The sequence below is a fragment of the Tenrec ecaudatus genome, chromosome 11, assembly GCF_050624435.1.
Source record: "Tenrec ecaudatus isolate mTenEca1 chromosome 11, mTenEca1.hap1, whole genome shotgun sequence".
Lineage (NCBI taxonomy): Eukaryota > Metazoa > Chordata > Mammalia > Afrosoricida > Tenrecidae > Tenrec > Tenrec ecaudatus.
In genome coordinates this window covers 74,545,193-74,560,317 of record NC_134540.1, presented here as the reverse complement: position 1 = coordinate 74,560,317, position 15,125 = coordinate 74,545,193, and the positions used below count along the sequence as shown (strand labels likewise).

At 49.4% G+C, this 15,125-nt stretch overlaps 1 protein-coding gene across 1 annotated transcript in view; it reads left to right on the top strand.

Moving 5' to 3' along the window:
- Positions 1 to 15,125, top strand: part of TBC1D8 (TBC1 domain family member 8) — a 133,914-nt gene that overhangs the window by 92,259 nt on the left and 26,530 nt on the right. Inside the window, exons 6-9 of the mRNA XM_075563263.1 lie at positions 4,477 to 4,684; positions 7,748 to 7,942; positions 10,435 to 10,611; positions 11,990 to 12,140. Of these exons, the coding sequence (XP_075419378.1) occupies positions 4,477 to 4,684; positions 7,748 to 7,942; positions 10,435 to 10,611; positions 11,990 to 12,140 (731 nt within the window). The remainder of the gene's footprint in view (positions 1 to 4,476; positions 4,685 to 7,747; positions 7,943 to 10,434; positions 10,612 to 11,989; positions 12,141 to 15,125) is intronic.

Sequence of the window (15,125 nt, the reverse complement as noted above, 5' to 3'; positions counted from 1 at the left end):
AGGGGCGTGAAGAAAAGGCTGGTGAGCGTCAGTGGGGACTAGACCCAGACTTGATAGAGATGCACTGGCAATAGGGTGGGCGGGCATTACTTTCCCCACAACCAGCCTGCACAACATACATTTGGGACAAAGATGGGGAATTTCCAGTGCGTTGTGTTCAGCACATCAGCTCCCAGGCACCTCGGGGCAGTCCTGAAGATCTTGCAAGGTGTGGGCTTCTAGAATGATCTCAGAGCTCTTCCGTAGTCGCTAGCCCTTCTCTGGAAGAAGTTCAGGCCACTCGGGAAGCAGTTGTCCCTATTGCATCCAATGTTAAAGGGACTGCCCCTCTGGCCAATGGGCTCTGGGACCATTGTGATGCTTGGAATCATAGTCTCGGGGTTTTTTTGCAGAGTAATTTCTGGACATGGCTGCATTTTCTATTTTGGAGGGTTTGAGATGAAATTCTATTTGTCACTTTCTCTGTGGGGCCTCTCTGTGTCTTCGTTTCCTCCAGCTGCTTGGAATAGAGGGGCCACGAACGGTGGCTTTAAAGACTGAACGTTGCTTTCTCACACTTTGCGACGCTAGAATCTGAATCCAGGGCAAAGCGCTGTTTGCTCCGGGGAAATCCTTCTCTCAGGTTCTCTAGCGTTTTTCTTGGCGTTCCTTCGAGACCCCCCATGTGCTCCCCTATTTGTGCTTGCTTGCCTCTGTGCCTACCCTGCCTCTGATTTTTTTCTCTCTATCTTTCTCGAAATCTTTGTCAGTTGTTGGCTTTTTAATCATTCATTTTACTGGGGGCTCTTATAACAGTCCACACACCAATTGCATCAAGCACGCTTGTACATATGTTGCCACCATCATTTTCAAAACATTTTCTTTCTAGTTGAGCCCTTGGTATCAGCTCATTTCCCTCCCCCTCTTTGTCACTTTTTAAAAGATTCTTTTTGTTGTGATTTGGGTAAAAGTTTACAGAGCAAATTGGTGTCCTCTTCAATAACTCATATATGTCTGTGCTTCCTGGGACAGGTTACAGTCCCCGTGTCTTGGAGTAGCACTGTTCCTCCTCCTGCCCTCTGTTTACTGTTTTCCTTAGCCTTCTTTTCATATCCCCTGGGAACCTCCCTTATCCCTGGGCAAATGCTTCCCTTTGATCGTGTATTGATTGTCACTGCTGGCTGTTCAAAGGTCTCTCTGTAGTTGAGCTGTGGGGGTGGGATTGGAGTGTGGTTTTAGGTCTGAAGGATGTCCGAGAAGCCCTAGTTTCTATCCCCCGTCCCTATCAGGTTAGTTAGCCTGATTTTGTTTTGTTTATGATTTTGAGTTTTATTCTACCTCTCACCCACTAGTGTGATCCCTTTTGGAGCGGTCTCCAGTGATAGCTGGGCCCCTTCGAGTTCCTCTGGCCTCAGGGTGCAGACCTGGGTTTTGCTTGGTTCATGAGCCCTTTGGAGTAATAGTTTCTCACTCCAACATTAATAGGAAATATTTTTTAAAAAGAAGAAGAAAACAAATGCTGTTAAGGCTATGGGGAGACTGACACCATCATTAACTGCTGGACAAACCAGCCAGCCTTACTGCCATCTAAACAGTTCCGACGTACAGAGCTGTCACACGGTGCAGCCACTGTGGTGAGTGGTCTGGTGCTCCCGTGGAAAGGTGGAACTAGAAATGCAAATGTGATGGATCCATTCTCTAACACCAGGTATATATCCTGGGGAAATACCAGCTGTTCAAAGCACAGGTAAAGAGCGTGCTCACCCACATTAATCACAGCAGTACTCAGTCACAAAAAGGTGGAAACAATCTCATCTGCTCTTTTAAATCTCGAATGTGCTGAAATTTAAGACCCACCCATCCGTCAGGGCCTCACAAACAAAGAAAACCCAAGTCCCGATACCATCAGAACCCACTGACTTTGTGTTCTGTGGGAGGCACAATTTATGCCCTTGGAGGACCACCGTGTGCTGAGGTGATGGGCTGGCCTCCTGGAAGTGGAGCCAGCAGAAGGTGCTTGTGTATGCTAGCAGAGCCTAGTGAGATGGTGCCCCAGGGGCCCTCAGGCAGCCTGGATAGTAACAAGATCCCTCAGGCTGCAGTGCAGAGTCTGGGGTTTAGAGTTCACTATCTTGCATTTGTGTTACACTTTATAAGGGTTTCTTTTCCTAAAAGAAAGAAGAAGTATACAGTCTTATAGAAGAGTTAAGCAAAATAAAGGGAGGTGCAAATCCTGCTAACCAAGAGACACCATTATTAACATTTTTCAGGAAAGCCCCTTTACTCAGTCACTTTTAGTAAATTTGTATAGCCTTTCATACATGCTATTTCTAACCTGCCTCTTTTGGGCAACATGTGATATGGACATCCTCTCATATTCACAGGGATCCCTTGATGCAGAAAGGACAGGCACTGTTTTCAACTTACGTATTCCCAGAGAGACATAGAGAAGGGTTAGCTATGGTCACCCAGCTGGTAGGAAAGACAGGAGTGGCGAGTGCTGCCTTTGATCAAAGCGCTAATTCTAATCCACATATATTTTTATGAGCCTCCTTATTTGCTGTGCCACAGCCTGGGTGACACCAGCAGTTTCCATAGGCTCTGCCGTTGGTGGCTCTGCGGCAGAAAGTACCCGGCAAACTGCTCCTGTGAAGATTACAGTGAAGAAACCCCTGTGGCAGTTCTGGGCTGTCACGTGTGCTTCGCCTGGAGACCGGGGCCAACGCGAAGGCAGCCAACAATAACAATGTGTCAAATAATATTGTTCCCTCAGTGGTAGGACTTCCTCCTCTACTAGAAGTTTGACTCATTACTAAAATCCATCAGTCATGTTCATGCTTCACTGAGTTTTAGGGCCAAGAAAGAGCATGCAGGGAATTCCTTGGGGTGGGGTGGGATTCTACCCCTACCCCCCATTCCCCATCACCATCATCCTATGTTGTTAATACTGAAGTGACACTGATGGGTCTTCTCTAGAGTCCCGACTTTATTTTTGTTTAAGATGACAATAACTCATACTTATTCAACACTCTCAATAGGCCAGGCATACGTATCATTTTAGAGCTTCATTGAAACGTAATTACTTAACAAACCCAGGGACAAGGGAACAACAAGTGATCCAAAATCGATGATGAGGAGGGTGTAGGAGGCCTGGTAGGACTTGATCAAGGGCAGTGTAACCGAGAGGAATCGCTGAAACCCAAATGAAGGCTGAGCATGATGGTGGGACAAGAGGAAAGTAAAAGGAAATAGAGGAAAGAAGTAGGAGGCAAAGGACATTTATAGAGGTTTAAATATAGCCATGTAAATATGTAAATATATTTATATATGATGGGAAATAGATCTATGTGCATATATTTATAGGTTTAGTATTAAGGTAGCAGATGGATATTGTGCCTCCACTCAAGGACTCCCACAATGCAAGAACACTTTGTTCTATTAAACTGGCATTCTATGATGCCCACCTTCCTGACATGGTTGCTGAAGACAAAGCAGATGCCTAAGCAAATGTGAAGAAAGCTTATGGTGCACAGCTATCAAAAGACATGACAATCTGGGTTCTTAAAGGCTTGAAGATAAACAAGTGGCCATCTAGCTGAGAAGCATCAAAGCCCACATGGAAGAAGCACACCAGCCTGTGTGATCACGCGGTGTCGCTGGGATCAGGTGTCAGGCATCAAAGACCCAGAACAAAAAAAATCATATCATTATGAATGAGGGGAAGTGCAACGCAGAGACCCAAAGCCCATCTGTAGGTAGCTCAGTGACAGTAAGTTTGGTTTTTTTAGTCTGTTGTCTGACTCTGTAGCTTTGCCTATGCTGAACATCTCAGATCAGTACAATCAACACAGTACTCATATGAGGCTGTTTTAGCTCCTTTCCCACAGCCTGCAATGCTTTCGAGGTTTGCCCATGTCGGAGCATGTGTCAGAATTTCATGCTCTGCCGAACCCTGATTTCATGGTATGGATTCATCCACAATTACTTTATCCATTAGCCCGCTGGGCTGTTTCCTCGTTTTCAGTTCTCGTGAGTCATGCTGCTTGTGAACATTTTCCTACAGGCTTTTGTACTTTCTGGGGTTGCTCAACCATCCTCTATTCCCAGTAACAATGGAGGAAGGAAGGGGTCACGTTCCCTCCACCTCCTCGCCAGCCCCTATTACATGCCTGTGATCCTGGATTCCTACAGGGTGGTTTTTAGGATGCTTTTGCAAATTGCCCAAACCAGGGAGGAATGCTTGCTTGGGTCTGTGCAAGGCGGTGAAGCGGGCAGCGGGTGCTCCTTTGAGTCCTTGCTCTGACGCTGCCTGTGAAGGGGGGGGGCGAGGTGGGGGGGCGGGGGCAGAGATGCCTGGGCGAACACCTACAGGGATCGGCTGCACTCGCGTCATTCTGAACCCAGGCTGGACCAGTGGGCCTGAAAGTGTTTTTCTTCGAAATCTTGGGTGTCCTCTCACCCTCCCACCTTTTCATTTTCCCTTCTCCCCTTTCCTAGGGATCTTGAAGCTAGAGCACAGAAGGAGTTCTTCCGGGCGTTCTTCAGGTTGCCACGGAAGGAGAGGCTGCACGCAGTCATGGCCTGTTCCCTGTGGACGCCGTTTAGCCGCCGTCATACCGCGGGGCAGATGTTTACCTCTGACAGCTACATCTGCTTTGCTAGCAAAGAAGACGGCTGCTGTAACGTTATCCTCCCACTCAGAGAGGTAGATGCCGCTGGTCCCCTGTCACCTTTCTTCTCAGGAGTCCTGTTGGCGTAGTGGGCTACATGTCGGACTGTACGCCACAAGATCAGCAGTTCAAACCCACCGGGCACGCTGCTGGAGAAAGTTGAGGCTTTCTGCTCTTGTTGAAGTCACAGCCTTGGAAACCCACAGGTGCAGCCCTCCTGTGCCCTGCAGGGTTGCGATGGGCTAGGATGGACTTGATGGTAGTGAGTTTGTTTCTGAGTGGTGTAGTGGTTACCAGCTAGTCTACTCACCTCAAGGTCGGCGGTTCACACCCACCAACTGCTCCAAAGGAGAGAGCCGTGGCAGTCTGCTTCTATACGATTCCAGCCCTGTGGGGGAAGTCCTGCTCTGTTCTCAGTGTCGCTGTGAGTGGGGATCCATTAGAAGGCAGTGGGTTTGTTCAGCCACCATAGCATGTACTTAAGCCAGCGTTTTGTCATTTGAACCTGCGGCTGCTGGCTCTGAAAGCCCCCGGAGGAGACAGGAACTCCGTCAGCATCCTCAACATCTGGAGCTGGACGTCTAGAGGTCTTGGCTTCTGGAGGGCAGCAGGGCCTGTGTGTCACCATGGCCCGTTTGGCCTTTGCTCATCCTGCTGCTGCTAGGACAACTGAGAGTTTGCATAGAAGTGGTGGGCCACACCCTCTCCCTGCCACGTTGCCGATAAAGCTGGCATGAAAGTGCCCATGGTGACCACGGGCCCACAGCCTCCCGGAGCCTGAGACCAGCAGAGCCGGACGCTGCCCAGCTCCTGCCCCACCTCTTCTGACCAGGGACACAATAGAAGGTGCCAGTGAGAGTGGGAGGGAAATGTGGACGAGAACTCAGATTCCTAAGAGAGACCACACCTGCTGGCCGGGTAGAGACCAGAGGAACCCCTAAGACAGTTGCCTTAAGAAACCCCTTAACCTCAACTGTAGCCACTCCCGTGGGTCTCCTTTCAGCCAAATAATAGATTCACTAATAAATTAAGCAATAACACCTGTGAAGACTGCTTCTTGAAATGATGACTCTCAGAGGCCAAAGGTCAGCCTTCACCCAGAAGCAAAGATGAGTGACAAGGAGGGCCCGGGAAACCAGGTGGAAGGCAGGTGGGGTGGGAGTAAGAGAGCGCTGACATGTCGTGGGCACTACCGTGAAATCAGGGAATCATTTGTGTGACTGGTTGAGGGGGAATCTAATTTGCTGTATAAACTTGCCCTGGAAGCACAATGCAATATATATTTTAAAAAATACATGTTTAAGCAATGGAAGTTCCTCCCAAAACTCTTAGGAATCCATCTGTACCTTCTTTTTTTAAAAAAATAATTTTACTGGGGGCTCGTACATCTCTTATAACAATCCGTACATCCATTGTGTCAAGCACATCTGTACATGTTGCCATCATCCTTTTCAAAACATTTTCTTTCTACTTGAGCCCTTGGTACCAGCTCCTCTTTTTCCCCTCCCTCCTCCATCCTCATCTTTACCTTTTAAAAGTAAATGGCAAACTGATTTTTTGTTGGTGTTGTTTTTAAAGCCTTTTCATTGCGATTTGGGTGGAAGTTTACAGAGCAAATGAGCTTGTCATTCAGCACTTGGCCCTCGCTTCTTTCCAGCTATTGGTGCTAGTCCCCAGAGGGTAACAGCACTCTCCCCACTTCCTCTCCAGTGTCCTCTGTCCATTCACCCCTTCCTGTCCCAGCCTGTCGGCTGGCCGTGGGTTTCAAACTCACGCTGCCCTGTTGGCTCCTCAGGCTGATGATGCCGAGGAGCATGCTGCTTTCTCTTCACTGTCTAGGTCTGTCTACTGTTTGGCTCCCCGGACGCTCAGAGGAAAGATGGAGCAGCCTGCTTCTGTAAGGGTTTGCAGCCTTGGAAACCGCAGGGGACATTTCCACTCTGTCCTGTAGGGTCACTCAGACTTGGAATTGACTCAGTGGCAATTGGAACTGAAAGTTACTATCTGGGAATAGATTCAGTTCCAGGCTTCAAGCGTGTCTAGGGGACTACGGTTTGGGGGCTTCCACCAGACTATCAGAGTAGTAAGTCTGGTATTTTTTTTAATGATTCTAGAATTTTGTTTTCCCAGTACCTTCTATTCCGGTCCCGACCAGAGCAGTCCGTGGTAGCCGGCCACCATCTAGCTCTTCTAGTCTCGGGGTAGTAGAAGCTGTGGTTCATGTGACCCTTCAGTACACTGCACCAACTGTCTCCTTGTGTCTCATTTCCGCCTTCCTCTTTGCTCTGGGCAGGGAGAGAATCAATCAGTGCATCTTGAGTGACCACCTCACAAGTTTTGAAGACGTGGTTGCTGCTCACAAAGTCGGGTGCAGAGCACCTTTGTAGACTCGGGACCCACAGTTGTCTTCCTGAGCTGCGGCCCCCACCCCTGGGGCATTAGTTACACAGTAAAAGCAGCATTTTCCATTTCTGTCTGCTCCCATCTTCGCATGTTGTTCAGTGCCATTGAGTTGGGTCTGAATCACAGTGACCCTGTGTGACCCAGTAGAACCCACCCCGTGGGTTTTTTAGGCTGTGATCTCTATGGGCGCAGATCACCAGGCCTTTCTTCCGTGGTGGAGCTGCAAGGTGGGTTTGAAAGACCAACCTGTTAGCGCACAACCAGCACATAATCGCATCATTTCTTCTTCTTAAAATGCTGTGATTCTGTTCTTGGGAAGTGGGGTGGGGAGGGGTCTTTAATGCTCAGACAGTGCTTTGCTTCTCTGGCTCTGAGAAGAGCCGGTGACTCGGACACCTCAAGGCCACCACATTCTCCCTACTACTTCGTAGCACAGAGACGGGTGGGCTGAGCCCTGTTGTTTGGGAGAACTCAAAGCTCGTTCGTACGTGCTCGCTCCTCCTGCCATGTCATCAGTCTGTGAGAGATGGTTTCCGTTCACTCAGACTTGTGCTTGGGAGAGTCGAGCGAGAAATCCAGTGCTGCCCTCTTTGTTATCTAGCGTGCCCGTTCCTAACTGCAGTTATCTGGCCGCTCTTTCTGCTTTGGAAGACTTTCTGGATGTGCCATGACACGTTCTCGCTCTCTGGAAACAGGTAGTGAGCATTGAGAAGATGGAGGACACCAGCCTGCTGCCCAACCCCATCATTGTGAGCATCAGGAGCAAGATGGCCTTCCAGTTCATCGAGCTCAAGGATCGAGACAGCCTGGTGGAGAGTCTGCTCGTAAGGCTGAAGCAGGTTCACGCCAACCATCCCGTGCATTATGACAGCTCAGGAAATGAAGATATGGTATGACACTGCCACGCCAGGGGGGTCTGTACATTGAAAGCCCCATATGTTGCCATCATGAGGGCATTGGTTTTCAAAGGGGGGGTTGGTGCATGTAAAACTGTTGTGCCAAGGTCAGGAAAAACCCTGAGTGATACTTGGGGCAGTCTGTGGGTCAGAGCGTGCATGCTCGCTTCAGATACATGGAGTGCCCTGTGTGGATGCTCCCAGTGTACTGGAGTTGGTTAGGGTGGTTAATGCAATTTTCCCTAGAGGTTTTAGGGACATCCCCTCACTGGTCAGATAGGTTGATAGGGCAGCCTTCACCCATTGGGAAATTTGATGGTGTATCTCCCACATGGTAGAGGGCTTGGTGGATGCTCACAAGTTAGAAGGGTTACTTGGCTTGGCTCTCTCTTCTACTTGACAGGATTCACAATGTGTACCACCCACATTGAGAGGCATTGGTGGAAAATATCCCCCTCATAAAGGGAAGTTATTTGGAGGCAAATGTAACTTTCTGAACGAGAGGAAGATTATTGTCCTTCAGAAAGGACAGCTGCACGCTTGGCCCTGGGTCTTCTGGTACCCAGTCCTCTTGTCCTATCACATCTCTCCCTCCCTTCATCTCGCCCAGGGAGAGGAGGAGAGAAAGCATCTCTCTCTGTCCTGTGGAGTTGTTTTCTGGAGATGAGGGCCTCCACAGTTGAAGGAGGAGAAGGGATACTGGGCTTGAACTCATTTTAGCTTTCCTGTTCACCGCTTTAGACTCACGCTCTGTGCATTGTCGGAAAACCCAGGGTAGATCATTTATTTCTTAGGATCATATCCTGTGGGGATTCATGTTAGTTGGGGTATAATTGCACTCTTCCAGGGTTTCTGTGGCTAATTCTTTGGGAGTCGATGTCCAAGCCTTTTCCCAAGAAGCCTTTAGGTGTTCTTGAATCAGTCACCGGCCTTTGAGCAGCCAACCACTTACATATATTTGCACCACAAATAGATAAACCCAGACAAAACCCAAGTTTGACTCATAGCAATCCAATAGTACAGAAGAGAACTTGCCCCTGTGGGTTTCAGAGATTGCAAATCTTTATGAGAGCAGGCAGCCTCATCTTTCTCCTAAGCAGCAGTTGGTGGGTTTGAACAGCTTACCTTGTGGTTAACAGCACAGTGCTTAGCCCAAAGTGCCACCAGGGCTCCTGTGTTAAAGTAGACTAGAGAAACAAATTCAGAGACTCATGTGAATAAGAAAGAGGTTTATATGGGATCAGGTATCAGGTGTCAAAGAACAAAAAATCAAATCATTGTGAATGAGGGGGAATGCAGATTGGGGAGCCAAGACCCATCTGTAGGCAAGTGGACATCCCCTTACAGAAGAGTGTGGGGAAGACACGAGATGAGCCAGTCAGGATGCGATGTAGCAAGGATGAAACATAAAATTTCCCTCCAGTTCCTAAATGCTTCCTCCCTCCTCCTCCACTGTCATCCCAATTCTACCTTACACATCTGGCTAGACCAGAGGATGTACACTGGTACAGACAGGAACTGGAAACACAGGGAATCCAGGACTGATGATCCCTTCAGGACCAGTGCTGAGAGTGGCAATACCAGGAGGGTGGAAAGAGGGTAGGGTGGAAAGGGGTAACTGATTACAAGGATCTACATATATCCCCTCCCTGGGGGAGGGACAACAGAAAAGTGGGTGAAAGGAGACGTCGGACAGTGTAATATATGACAAAATAATAATTTATACATTATCAAGGGTTCCTGAGTGAGTAGGGAGCAGGGAGGGAGGGGAAAAAATGAGGAGCTAACAAGCAGAAAGCAAATATTTTGAGAATGACGATGGTAACATGTACAAATGTGCTTGACACAATGGATGGATGGATGGATTGTGATGAGTTGTACGAGCCCCCAATAAGATTAAATAAATAAATTTTATAAAAAGGTTTTATATACAAGAGCAATTGAATATTGAGAAAACGTCCCAGCCCAGTCCAGGTCAAGTCCATTAGCCCATAAGCCCATATGTCCAATAGCAATCTGTAAAGTCCTCTTCAGACTCAACGAAACACATGCAATGACCCCAAGTGCAGGAAGATCACAGGCCAGTAAGTGCAAAGTTTTGTGGCTCCAGTGGCAGTAGAACCATCTCAGCCCTGTCAGGGGTCTCTACATGGTTCCTTCAGTTTCCAGGGCACAGGGTCTATCAGCGTAGTGCCATGTGTTTTGTCAGAGCATCTCCAAGGGAGTGAGGAGAGAGAGAAAAGAGGGGAAAAAAAGAGAAGAGACTGTCTGTCTCCCGCCTCCAAGGAGGAAATCAGGAATTGCCAGAATTCTCAGGAGAAGGCCATGCCCACCCAGAGACCTTCTTGGCTATGATCCGACTGACAGACTAGACTCCACCCTTCACTCTTAATCCTCTCAAGTCCCAGATGGACACCAGATGCTGTAACTACCACCGCTCCTTTACATCTGAATGTTTCCTCTCTCCTTTTTCCCTTCCTACGCAGGCTTCGCCAGTGTTCCCCTCCACAAGCATGTGCAGTGACCACAGGTTTGGGAAGCTCGAGATGGTGCCTTCTGAAGATGGGGAGGACCATGACAAAGAGGCGAGCCCGCTGCTCAACCCTGAGGCCCTGATCGCCATCTTCCAGCAGTCAGGCAGCCAGAGCCCCGACTCCCGGATGGTGGGTGAAGCATCCCTGCCCACTTTGAGCATCTTCCCAGCTGTCTGTCCAGTCATGAGAGACGGCACCTACTAGCATGGCTCTGGCCGGGCGCCGGGAGCACTGATGCGGCTCTGGGCTGCCAGGCAGCCGTGAGCAGTGTGCACTTTGGCCCTGAAAGCTGAAGGGTTCAGTTGGCGCCCATTGTTTGAGCAAGTCGGGTGAGGTGGTCAAAGCCTGAGGACATAGTCAAAATGAAGTGGCCGGCTCTGCTGGCCCGCCCCACAGGCGGACAGAGAGCCATCGGTGCTGTCGCTGCTGGGGTTTCTAGATGCAGAATAAGCTTTCCCCCTAGTCTGCACTCCCTAGTCTAGTCGCGTGTGTGTGTGTGTGTGTGTGTGTGTGTGTGTGTTTTCTCTCTCTCCACATGTTCCTTCTGGGGGACCAAACGGCACATTCTTCTAGCTTGGCTGAGCTGGAAAGCTCTCCTTACGTTTACTTGCGGTTTTCCTCTCTAGGGAGGCTTCGAGCAGCGACGTACAGTACGGTGATTAGTCTAGGAGGTACTTTGAGAGCGTGCTCATTGAGGCCACTGTTGCCGGGCTTAGGTCGCCAGGCAGTGGCTCCAAACACTCGTAACTTCATCGCCCAATGGCTCTTTCACATCTGACTAAGCGCCTTGCGGGCTTCTAGTCAAATCTCCAATCTTTTCACACATAGACAGATGCTCAGTTAACTCTATTTGGACCAAACCCCTGGGAAATACTGGGGGAGGGGGACATTATAGCAAGCTTCCAAAATTTCATGGAAGAATTCCATGACCTTTTCATTCTGTTTCCACAGAATTTTGAAGGCCCCCTCATGCTTCCCTGACAGAGAATACAGATGATTTAGAGCATATATGCATTCCTTCTTGAAAGGGCGCATGAAAATCCCTGCCATCCAGGGATGACTCTTGAGTCTTCAGTTGCCAAGGAACTGGCACCGCCCGCTCCCCCCCCCCCACACACACACGCCGGTTAGAGGGCCTGATGGGGAACCTTGCCTATAGCTTAGATGAGTTGGCCAGGTGCCCTCTGGCAGGTATCTTGCTTGTTCCTGATCATGGAGACACTAATTTGTTCAGGTCCGTTGTTTCCTCTAGATGTCGTTAGTTAGGCTCGGGACAAATTGTGACAGTGCCCCACTTGTGCTGCAGCTGCAACCCCAGCCGCCAAGCGCCTTTGTGCAGCTGCTGCTGCGTTGACAGGCAGTCCCAAGTCATCAAGGACGCCGAGCACCTGCAGGCTTCTCGGCCTCTGACGCTGGTTTCCGAGTGAGGAGGGGCAGGGCCGCAGCTGGGCTGTGGTGCCGGGTGGGGGCGGGCTTCTTGGTACAGCAAGAATCTTCCCATTTCCAGTCCAGAGAACAGATCAAAATAAACCTGTGGAACGACCACTTCGTGGAATACGGCAGAACCGTGTGCATGTTTCGCACAGAAAAGATCCGGAAGCTTGTAGCCATGGGGATCCCCGAGTCTTTACGTGGCCGACTCTGGCTCCTTTTCTCAGGTAAGTATTTCTGGTGCCTTCGTGCCTGTTTGGAATGGACTCAGGATCAGAGGGTCCCCAATGGAGGGGTGGGATGGGGTGGTGTGTGTGTGTGTGTATATATGCACCAGTGATATCATCTACTTCTGGATCGTCGCTGCCCAGGTCCCAGTGACGTACTTTGGAAACCTGACTGCTCGGCCTAGCTGCCTGCAGTCTCTGGGCTGCAGTATTCTCCAAGCCTGGGAGTCTGGGCCAAATGATCGATCCCCTCTGGTTAAAAATGACTTCCTCCATACATAATGATGGAAATTCTGTTAGCAGCCCCTGGAAGCATCTTCAAGGAGCCATGGTGGCAAATTGGTTATGAGCTAGACTTAAGTTCTCAAGGTCAACAGTTCTAATACACCGGTTGTTCCTCAAGAGAAAGGTGGGGCTTTCTCTTCCCATAAAGCGTTTCAGTCTCAGAAACTCACAGGGGCAGTTCTACCCTGCCCTGTAGGATCACTGTGAGTCAGCAGCTACTCAGTGGCAGTGAGTGTGTTAAGTTTTAAGTTTGGGAATAGATGAAAATAAACAAGAAATCTTCATAATGGTCCATTGGTGGCACGGTGGCTAAAGCATTGACTGGCTAACTGAGGGGTTGTTGGTCCAAACCCACGAGTGGTTCTGCGGGAGAAAAAGGAGGAACTCTGTTACGTAATAATACAGTCCTGACAAAGGTACTTAAGACAATTGATGTGTGCATTGTTATCAGAGCTATAAGGGCCCCAATAAAATAATTTACTTACAGTAAAAAAAAAAGTCTTATAAACTGTATGGAATAGTTCTATAGATACAGATTTCATGTTCCCTGCCATACTTGATAGCACTGGACCTCATTGACATTGATTTACTCTGTGTGTGTGTGTGTGTGTGTGTGTGTGTAGGAGCACTGGTGGCATAGTGGTTATGCATTGAGCTGTGATCTGCAAGGTTAGCAGTTCAAAACCACCAGCTGCTCCTCGGGAGAAAGACAGGGCTTTCTACTCCTGGAAAGAGTTACATTCTTGGGAAACCCACGGGGAGTTCTACCCTGTCCTGTAGGGTCCCTGTGCGTCTGCAGCAACTCGATGGAAGCTTTTGTGTGTGTATGTGTGTCAGAAAATACATAGAGTGAACTAGACATCGATTTCGTCACGTTTCTCTGTACAGTCCAGTGGCAATTGATTTCATTCTTCAAGTTGCTCAGCTGTTCTCGTGACCGTTTTACAGACTGTTCCACTTGCATGAAGATAACCTCGCTGCCCGTACGAGTCTCATGTAGCCTTTCGAGTGTCTGTGCTCAGCCCCATCCCATATAGGTAGTTCTTGGCAAAGCGCCCTGCTCAAGATAGCCGCTCCTTACTAAAGAAGTTACTATTTATCTTAAAGGTGACTTCGAGGGAGCTTGGTTTAGGGTTAAAGGTTATTTTAGGGCCATAGTTTCCAGGGTCAGTCTGGCCTCCAGCTGCACAGTCATTGGGATGGTTGATGCTTACTGCCACTTGCTGTGCCACTGCTCACCTGGGCTCCCATGCCCAGGCATCCCACCTCTGCCCTGGCACCACTGCTGGTTCCCAAGTGCCTGCCAAAGATGCATCTCCAAGGCTCACTGCTATCGAGTTGATGGCGACTCAGAGGGATTCCCTGCAGGCCAGGCTGGTACTGGCCTGTGGGTTTCTGAGACTGTAACTCTTTCTGGGAGTCCCATCTGCAGGCATGTCCTTTAAAAACTAAGTGCGTCTGCTCCTTTGTATGTCAGAAAAGCAGGAAGTATTCCTCACTGAGAAATAAGAAAATATAGGAGAGCCAGTAAAGCAAGGAGCTCCTCAGAATCACCCCCCCCCCACCTATGATGAACACCTGTGGGTGCCACGGCCATGCATTCTTTTAGGTCTCTTTATGGCACACAGACACCCATCCTTTTTATCACCTATTTAATCACTTCACACATTCAGCCATTAACCTGCAGCTCATGGCAGAATCGAGCCCCTCTCTGCAGCCCCTGACCCTCCCGGTATCTCCCCTGGGAAGGGGATATGTTAATATGTGACTCCACTGTGCCTCCAGTTCCCACAGTCTTGATATCAGTTGCAACCTCACACTCACTGCAATCTCATGCCCAGGGGAACAGAATGCCGCCCAGGCCTGTGCCTGCGCCTGCACCGTCACCACCACAGTCAGTGTGGATTAGACGGCTGCGACCCATAGAGTTTCATTGGCTGAGATTCAGAAGTAGTCTGTCCTGGTCTGAAGGCCCCTGAAACCTGTTCAGCAAGGTAGCCACACACACCAAGCCATCGTGGACAGACAGGTAGTTGCTGACCGACAGATGGGAGCTGTGTGTGAGGTGCCTTGACTGGGAATTGAACCTGGGTTTCCCACACGGAGGGTGAGAATTCCACCACTGAACCAGGAACCAGCTTGGTGCCGGCTGATAAGTGAAGAAGACCTCACCAAGCACTGATTCCTGCCTGGTGGCACCCTGCTGGCCAGACATCAAAGCCCAGGGAGAGCTGGCTAGTGACAGGCAGTGTTCTGTGCAGGGGTCGGGGGAGGTCTCCCTGTTCCTTGACACGCTGAGCCTCGCCTCAGAGCGACATGCGGGCCCACACCTACCCCTTCTCGTGGGCCTTCCACACAGGGCTCCATCCTTCCTTGTGGAACCCATAAGGACACTTCTGACGTACATGATGGGGGTGGGCTGGGGGTGTTCAAAGGTGTGTGGGAAACTTCCATTATTCTTTGATTCCATTTTTTCACAAACTTTTTAATGCCCCCCTCCTATGTGTCCATCCCCTGCTGCTATTAGGAAATTTGATATGAGAAACATGACTATAATTATTTCTAGTAGAAACTCTCCCCCCGCCCCCAACCCCTGCCCCACATGAGGTTATTCTTAGAAAAGCCACATTCGCTTTTTTGTATTTTCATTTTGGGCTACACCAGCTGCAGGACCGAAGTGAACTTTGGTTGTGTGGCCTC